Raw genomic sequence first — 8485 nt, 5'->3', positions numbered from 1 at the left:
TGGTATTAGTGAAGTCCACAAAACCCAGCCTTAAAAACGCCATACGGTGGTGACAGTGGACCATCTATTACTCCCGCTGGGAAGGGCGACAGAGCATGGAGGCTGCTCAGGCGTGATGCAAGGAGGGCTGGGCGGGGTGAGTGGGATTCTCCTCCCTGCCAGGGCCTGTGCTGAGTACTGAGGCACATCCTTCTGTCCTTCCGCCAGTCTGCCCCCTACTCGGTCCACCGGCTCTGAGATGCACCGTGTCGCTCCCTGCACAGCTTGAAAAGGAGCTGGGCTCACCTTCCTGAGGTCTTGAGTGGAAAGCCTAGAACTTTCCTGCCCCTCATCCTCTATCGGGTACGGCCAGGTGTGAAGATTGCTCATTTGAGAACATCTGAATGCCTGTCCCCGCTTTGTGACAGTCTGTCTCCCGGCCCCTCCCCTCTACTGCTTGCACAGGGGCAGCAAAGAGCACGGGCTAGACCCTGTACATCCCGTGACCCCGGCTTCAGACACGCGCCAGCCACGAGGCGCTGCTGTGCAGGCATCACAGCTAGTCCCTCCCGGGCCCCGAGCTGGCCGGGCCTCGGCACTGGCGGCCCAGGTCCCCGATAGCAGAGCTGACCGAGTCGGTCCACACCAGGCCTGTCTTTCCTGGGTAACGTGTATACACAGACAGTTCTCACAGATTCTTCAGATCTAATGAGGACACAGGGGGATCGTAAGGGTGGGGAAAAGATCCGACCCTGGAGGAAGTGAGGTGGGTAGGTGACTGGCAAGCTTCCCAATATGCCACCTGCCACCCGAGGGGTGGGGTCCAGAGCAGGCCGTTCGGGCCCAGAGACACCCGGTCACGCTTCCTTCTCCCAAGAGGAAGCCGAGACTAGCCCAGTCGCTTACAGGTGTTAGGGGCTGAACCGTGTCCCCCAAGTCCATGTTGAAGCCCTAAGCCCCAGTACCGCAGAATGCGACCTGATCTGGAGACAGGGCATGGCAGGTGTCCTTACGCAGAGGGGGGGTCTGGAGACACGCACATAGGTAGAACCCCATGTGAACATGAAGATCTCCCCCAAAGAGCCAGGAGAGGGGCCTGGAAGCCTCCCTCACAGCCTCAGGAGCCAGAGCCGCCACCTTGCCCGTGGACATGCCGAGCTGCCCACTCTGTGGTACCCTGCTCTGGCGGCCCAGGAAACAATACACATGCTGTTCTCTCCCAGTCACCCTGGGATCCTGTCCTGCAGCCGATCGTCCTCAGCCCTGTGGGAGGCGGTGCATTCTCTCGACAGTGTGGAGGGTGGGCAGCCAAGCCAACTCGTCCCCAGCAGTGAGAACAGACTACTCGGCCCTGACGTGACCCACCGAGCCCCTTGCTGTGGAGCCGGGGCCTTTCCCTAGCAGCCGACTTCTTTAGCTTTGGAATCCAGAGGCGAATTCGGCTTAGACCACAGGGCGGATTCTCCCAAAGGGAATCTCTGCCCACGTTTACCTGGAAGCCGAGATCAGGAAGGCGGGTGCTAGGGAGGGGCCCTTGTGGGCACACGTGCTGCGAGCCTGCGTGTCCGCCACCACCCCTGCACGCTCTGGGAAAGGAAGGAGGAAGCGACATCTGAACAAACCTGAGCCGAGGTGGCCACACGGCACGGCTGAGGAATAAGCCCCAAATGGCGGCTGAACAAAGAGCATCCTGGAGTCTGGGGCAGTCAGGCCAGGGGGCGCCCAGCCCCTCACTGCCCAGAAACGGGGAAGGTTTGGCTGGAGCAGGGGGTGGGGGTGGGCCAGGCCCTGGGAGAGGCAGCCGGGGGCAGAGATTTCTCAGCGGGACTGAGCTGATGAAGAAGGTGGCTAGGGGCCCCCCACCTCAGGTCCCTGTGTTCTGCACCCCACAGCTCCTCCTTGAGGGCTCTCTGGACCCCCGTCAACAAGCCGTTTGGATCCTTGGGCCAGTTTCGAGTCCCGGCTGGTGCAGCCACTGCGGCGGGTGGCTCTGCGTCTGCGCTGGTGGCAGGAGAGGACATCTGGGGGGGGAAGGCAGCAGGCACTGAAGGGGGAGGGGGGCTCTGGTGGCCCCCGGTGTGTCCAAGGGCGGGGTGCACAGTCAGCATAGTGCGGCTGCATGCTGCGTATGGGGGCTGCTGGGAAGGGCTGGAGCTGGGCCCAGAAGGTTCTGCTGGGGGCACCAGGTGGAGCGTCCCGTGGGAGAGGCCTGAGGTGTCGCCAGCCCTGCAGCCTTCCGCCTGGCCGCGCAGGATCTTCGGTTTCGGCCTGGTGGGGCCCTTCCGTCTCCAGTAGGGCAGGTGTCTCTGAGCAGGGCCCCGAGGGAGGGCCCATGGCCAGGAGGCCTGGCCCTTGTGCCCAGGGCCCCGCGGGCGCCTCCCTAGCCGATCCACCTGGGTCTTCATGTTGGCCACTTCCCGGGACAGGCCTGCCAGGGCCGTGGCGAGCTGGTCCAGCTTCTCCGAGAGGGCGACACTGAGGCCGTGGAGCTCCTGCTGCAGGAGACCCCCACAGGAACACGGCGGCCGCGGGGAGGCGGGTGGCCAAGCTGGAGGGGCAGTGGCCGAGGGCGGCGGCTCAGGCGGGCCCCTGGGCAGCAGCCTCCCTCCGGTCCCGGCTGAAACCAGAGCAGGGAAGTGCGGTGAGGGTCCTCAGGCTGTCGGGACCTCTCCTCTCCCAGGGGAGCCCTGAACTAACACACTTTGCATCCTGCCCCGCCAAGGCCTGGCTCTAGATGGGAAGGAAGTGACTCGGGCTTGAAAATATCGACGACAATGTTCGCGACATCAACTGCAGCCATGTCTCCTGGTTGTTCCCCAAATTCACGGGCAGGAAAAACCACAGACTGGGTCTCCATGGTAACCAAGCTTTCTCGGGACACTGGCCTTGCTCACCTTCTAGGAAAAGGATTGGTGGGTTCTTTGTGCCATTTTTGGGAACAGATGGCACCTGAGGGTCCCTAACCATGCCCTAGGGAGTCCATGGGCAGGGCCTGGAGAAACCTCAGCAGACAGCATGAGGCCAAGGCCAAGGGCAGTGTCTAGGAGAGGGCCCAAGAGGGCCAGTCCAACCTGGGGCCTGGTGCTGCCAGTGGGGTGACCAGGGTGCGCGTTGGCACCCAGTGCGGCTGGTCACAAGCAAACCACAAGGGTTCCCTCTCCTGAGCTCTGTCCTTCCGATTCAGAAGTTGCAAAGTCACAGGGTCTTAAGTCTTAAATCACCTAATCCTTCACCTTGTTCCCCTGGAACTGGTTTCCGCCCTGGGCAAACCTCACAAGGCAGCCCCGCTGCCCCCTCGGATGGAGGGGCGGACCTGCTCTCCCCCGTCCCTCGGAGCCCTGCCTGCCTAGAAGCTTCTTTTCAGACTTCCAGGGCTTTAGTCAGAGGAAAAGATGATGACAAGATGCTGAAGAACCCCACTGCTGCCTGGTCAAGCTCTTCAGAAAGGGTCTGAGGTAGGGGGAGCGATACCCATCTCAGGCACACTCCTGAGGGTGCGGCAGGGGCCTGCCGGCCTCAGGCCAGCGCAGAGCCCTTAATAAGACAGCTGCCCGTCAAGAGTAGCCTGACGTGTGGGCCAGCGATGGAGCCACCACGGGCCACGCTCTGAGAATGGTGCGAGGATCCCAGCACCCGTCCTAGAGTGCCCCAGGAGGCCCCCACGCCCTCCAGCGTGTCCCCAGCGAGGTTCAAGGAAGCACGTCCTCGGGGTCGTGTGCGGGGTGGAACATCTCACATTCTCGGATGCCCTTGGCCAGGTCACTCACCGTGACTGGAGCTTGGTTTCCTCGTCTAAGTCCCCTCAAACCCTAACCTGTGATTCTGGACGTATCTATTCTGGCGCAAGTCTCGATTTGTGTTTTGCCTCTAAAAAGTTATCTATGCTTTTATGAAAAAGCCAGCTATTTCTGTCAAGAAAATACTGAAATGAAATAAGCAACCTAAAGTGAGTTCAAGGTGAGACTCTCCCTACCTGTGACCCAAACAAGCCTGGAAGGGTATTAAGAAAAAACTTTTCCTTAGCTGTGACTGGGCTACGGCCCAGCCTGCCTTGCAGGAAGTAGCTGTCAGTGGGAGGGGGTAGGTGGCTGGGCACACGCCGAACGCCTGCCCACCCCCGTGCCTGCAGGGGCGCTCTTGATGACTGGAGGGGATGCGGAAGCCACCAGCTCACCTGCGACACTTGGTCCTCCATGTCCAGGCCCCAGGCTCCCAGATTCTTCACTAACCCTGGGCTTCCAGGACAGGGGTCCAGGTGCTGACCCAGGAGGCTGGCAAGGCCCCACCCCAGGCCTTTTCTCCGGCCGAGGGACAGGGCTAGGACTCCCAACTGCCCCTGCAGAAAGAGCACAGAGCACTTGGGGAGAGGACACGTCGTTTTGACAGAGCCATTCTGACATGCGGAAATTTGGGCATGACCTAAAGAAATCAAACTTTCAACTTTCAAATAATGGTTAAATGAGATGCCAGGTGGATACATTTGGCCTGTCGGAGAGCCTGACTCTGGTCAAACGGCCCGCTGGGGCCTGCGTGTTGAGAGGGACTGGGTTTTCTGGAGTCCTGTGCAGCTCCGGCATGATGGCCCTGGCTCTTCCGGGGGGTGGGGACCGGGGGGAGCAGGTGGAGAGGGCCGCGATCTGCAGGTCCCGCTTGCAGTGAGGCTGCTCCTGCCTACTCTGCCAGGCTCACTGGGCACAGCCTGGACCTGCAGATGCCAAGGACTGCACGGGCCACCAACCCGAGTTCACAGGAACGCCCGTCCCCGACCGGTCACTCTACCCCTACCTCCCCGGGTGCTGCCCCAGGGACCAGGCTGGCCTGTGGTCTCTGAGCACACTTCTCTCCTGGGTGACTGGGACCTGCCTCCCGTCTTCCTTCTGGGTCAGACACTGGGTCAAGCTGGGGCTAAGAAGTGAGGTGGCCTGGGACGGCAGGCAGGGTTTCCAGCTTTCTTGACAAGACCACCTCTAAGTTCTCCCAGGTGGAGAAACCTCACTTTTGACACAGTTTTTATTGCCAAATATTTAATATATATTATCATCATTCTATGTACATACGTATACGCGCACAGCCTAGGTCCCTGACGTTAAGCTTTTTGATTGTCACTGTAAGCGTCTGACATTAAGCTTGGACTGCGGCATCCACGTCGAGACATCCACCGTGGACAAGCGTATTGCCGCTGTATGACAGCTACTAGCAAAACAACACGATAAGCAACCAGGCTGCCCACCCCTCACGCACGTCCCTCCTTCAGAAAGCCCTGGGTGACCTAAATAACTGATGGCTAAGTGACCCCGCTTCTCTTTCAGCCCTAATTCTGGCTCTTATGTTTTAAATTAGCCAATACAGAGCGAACCCCGTCAAACCCTAAACACCCCACCCTCGACCCTAACAAAGACAGAGCACCAGGTCCGCGTGCTTTCTCCTCCCCCACCCCCCACACCGCCACCTTGCTGCACGCCCTCCAGGACCTGTGTGTGTTAATAAACCCTGTTCCTCAAAGCTCCCGGGGGACTTCTGCTGCAGCGCGTCCTAAGATCGAAATGAGAACCACGGGGCTGGCCCAGCCAGAACATGGGTCCCGGCGAGGAAATGCCTATGGGACTCACTCTGAGAAATACGGGGAACACGGCTGGGTGAGTGCCTCAGGGTTCCTAGCTGAGAGCAGCCCTCAGCACTACAGAAAGGCTGGGGCTGACACAACAGTGTATGTGTGCACACATGCCATTAAGTGTGTACGTGACATGTAACAGTACGTGCGCATTAAGTTTATCGTCGGGCATTCTAACGAACACTCCCGGGACCCTGTGCACCTCAACAGCTCACCTCCTCTCTCAGACACAGCTCGTCTCACAGGAAACTCAAGCATGACAAACGGAGAGAACTTTCTGGCAAGTTGGGTAAAGTGACCAGTAGGGCTCAGAGAACCCAGTCTCTGGACTTGCGGCCCTCCCGGGAGACCCCGGGCTCACCTGCACTGAGGCCGAAGTGGTCCCTGGGCTCTGCCCTCCTTGGGCCATCACCAGGGCTGCTGCCAGCGGGGGTGCCACCAGAGTGTGGGGACGACGAGCCAGGACCCTTGCTGCTGGGAAGCGGGTCCCTCCCTGCATCACAAACAAAGCGGGTGCCAGGGCCGTGGCTCCGGCCTGGGGCACAGCTCCCTACCCTCATCTCTCCCACGAGCTCACCTTGCGGGAGTGGCTGCCAGGGCTCAGGCTCTGGCCTCAGGTCTCCTTCAGAGGAACAGGAGCTGGAGCTGGAGCTGGAGCTGGAGCTGGAGCTGGAGCTGGAGCTGGAGCTGGAGCTGGGGCCGGGGCCGGGGCCGGGGCCGGGGCCGGGGCCGGGGCCGGGGCCGGCCAAGCAGGCAAAGCGCAGGGGCCTCCCAGGCAAGATCCCCTTCAGAGAGCTCTCCAGGCAGTGGAGCGGAGAGGGCGTAGTGGCTGTTCCTGGGCAAACGACAACATAAGATATCTCTGTCCTTCAGGCTGAGGACTGGAAATCCTGCTGCCTTCATGAACAGGCACGCAAAGCTGGTCCCTGCCGGTCCGGCCAACAGCCCAGACAAGCTCCGGTGGACCTGAACAGCCCCCTCTCTGACCGTGGATGGTGGAGAGAAGCAAAGCCAGAGCCTGGCCAGGGCCCCGGCCCCTCTGGAAAGCCAGGTGGGGAGCTTTCCAGAAGTCTCAAGTCCCTGGAGCCACTAGTCATCGGTTCCAGCCAGGCCCTGGGTCTTATAAGCCGGGCAACCCCTCCGACTTGCACTGAGAACCAGCGCAGGCTGTTACGTCCACAGGACGCCCCCAAAGCCAGCTCTTCCCTGGTGGAAGTATTCGCCACACTGTATTTATTCAAGTAAGCCAAAGTCTCCAGCGCTCAGCAGGTCAAGGCCGGAATTCTGCTGTGGGTTAAACTAAGTGGATCGGCAGCAGAGGGAACACCCTCCGCCCCCGGGAACCCAGCACAATAAATAAGACCTTGCCCTGGACAATCCCCACAATCCCCGCAGCCAGTGTTCTCCACACACCCCTTCTTCTCAGCACTTTAGGTCACTTTATCTTCTCTTAGCACATGTCCGAGCGCCCTGGTCAGCAGTCTTTGGGGACCATGCGCATGGCTCTAGCACGCAGCTAGCAGAGCGGGGCACGCAGCTCACGTGCTCCAGCTGGCAGTCTGGGGAACGGGGGTAAGACCGGGGAGGAGCAGCGGGACAGAGAGGGAAGGGAAAACCTATTCCCTTGGCACAGACTTTATCTGGAGGGAACACATGCCAGTGAGCACCAGGGGCAGACATCCGCTCACCATCTTGGAGCCACCTCCACGGTCCTGGCCTGGTGGCCATGCGGTCCTTGAGCCCTTGCTGGCAGCAGGGAGGGACACTGCTGGGGGCAAGTGCCTGCGGGCTGGTCGGCCTCAGGCTCCTGGTGGGCACATCCCCCCCACGTGGTCCCAGACGGACTGGATCACAGGCATCGCCCCTCACTCCTGTTTTAATGAGAGGCCAAGAGGCCCGTCAGCCCCCGGCGCTCTGTGTTGGCACCGAGGAAACGGAGTTAACGAACAGAGAACAACTCTGTCATCGTCGGATTCTTGGGCACACGAGCTCCAGGTGCGGGACACACTCCAGTCCTGCAGATGTCTCCAGGGGCTGCCCAAATTCTCCAGAATCTCTTTGGACCCAGCCACCTGGATCCCTGAGAGCCCCACAGGTCAGTGACTGTGGCAAACATCAAGGCACGTGGGGCCAACAGAGCCATGATTAAGACACTCTGCTGCCATGGCCGGGACTCGAGGGGCAGAGGGCGCTGCCCTGCTTCCACTCCCATCCCTCCCAACCCCTGGCTGGCACACCAGCCCCTCTGCCCAGGCTGTTTCCAGGGCACCTTCTGTCTCGGGGGCGGGTGTGGACCCGCCAGCTGCTGGTGGAAGCGGGGCCTGGGGCGCCAAGCTTGGGAGTGCCTTTTCTTGCTCCCAGACAATCACGCAGCCATACTTTACCTTCTTGCTCTGCCGTCCAGGTCTTGGGCTCTGCTCTCCGTGGTCCCCTGTCCCCTGCTGAGGACCAGGACCAGGCAGGCTGTGTCCTGGGCACAGGTATCTCTCGGAGACAGTTCTCTAGGCCCTGGAGCGGGGAGCTGCCCACTGGGCCTCCTGTGAAAAGCCAACATTCGGAACCTCGTCAGAGCCTTGCCTCCGTGAACCCCAGGAGCCTTGCTTGTGCCATGTCCAGGGCAGCTGGGCCCACAGGAGGAGGAGCAGAGCGCTGGACCTGTCACGGCAGTTCAGGGCACCTGGACCGAGACTGGCCCCAAGCACGTGGCAGCCCTGGCTCTGGGCGGCCCTGCCAAAGCTGGGCCAACCTGTCTCGGCCACCTATGTGGAAGCCAGGTCGGGGGCTGCGATGAGGGAGGCCGGCCACAGGCACGCTGTCAGGATACCCAGCTCCACCCGTGAGGGACGCCGCTGCCCCACCTCACCCACAAGACGGCCTCGAGGACTGGAAGTCACC

General features: G+C 61.0%; 1 protein-coding gene across 5 annotated transcripts in view; it reads right to left on the bottom strand.

Moving 5' to 3' along the window:
* Window positions 1-1198: 1198 nt before the first annotated feature.
* The window catches only part of KRBA1 (KRAB-A domain containing 1), a 23132-nt gene continuing 15845 nt past the window's right edge, over window positions 1199-8485 (bottom strand). For 3 of the 5 annotated variants that reach the window (XM_011365510.2, XM_011365514.2, XM_011365512.2), the window contains exons 11-16: window positions 7975-8127; window positions 7279-7461; window positions 6168-6425; window positions 5952-6083; window positions 4154-4315; window positions 1199-2596 (exon numbers count right to left, since the gene is read on the bottom strand). In XM_011365510.2, coding sequence (XP_011363812.2) covers window positions 1710-2596; window positions 4154-4315; window positions 5952-6083; window positions 6168-6425; window positions 7279-7461; window positions 7975-8127 — 1775 coding nt within the window. In that variant the 3' untranslated portion in view covers window positions 1199-1709. The remainder of the gene's footprint in view (window positions 2597-4153; window positions 4316-5951; window positions 6084-6167; window positions 6426-7278; window positions 7462-7974; window positions 8128-8485) is intronic. The other 2 variants (XM_023533805.1, XM_011365511.2) reach the window with 2 other exon arrangements.

This window comes from Pteropus vampyrus, unplaced genomic scaffold (genome assembly GCF_000151845.1).
Source record: "Pteropus vampyrus isolate Shadow unplaced genomic scaffold, Pvam_2.0 Scaffold112, whole genome shotgun sequence".
Classification (NCBI taxonomy): domain Eukaryota; kingdom Metazoa; phylum Chordata; class Mammalia; order Chiroptera; family Pteropodidae; genus Pteropus; species Pteropus vampyrus.
This window is presented reverse-complemented; position numbering and strand designations above follow the sequence as displayed.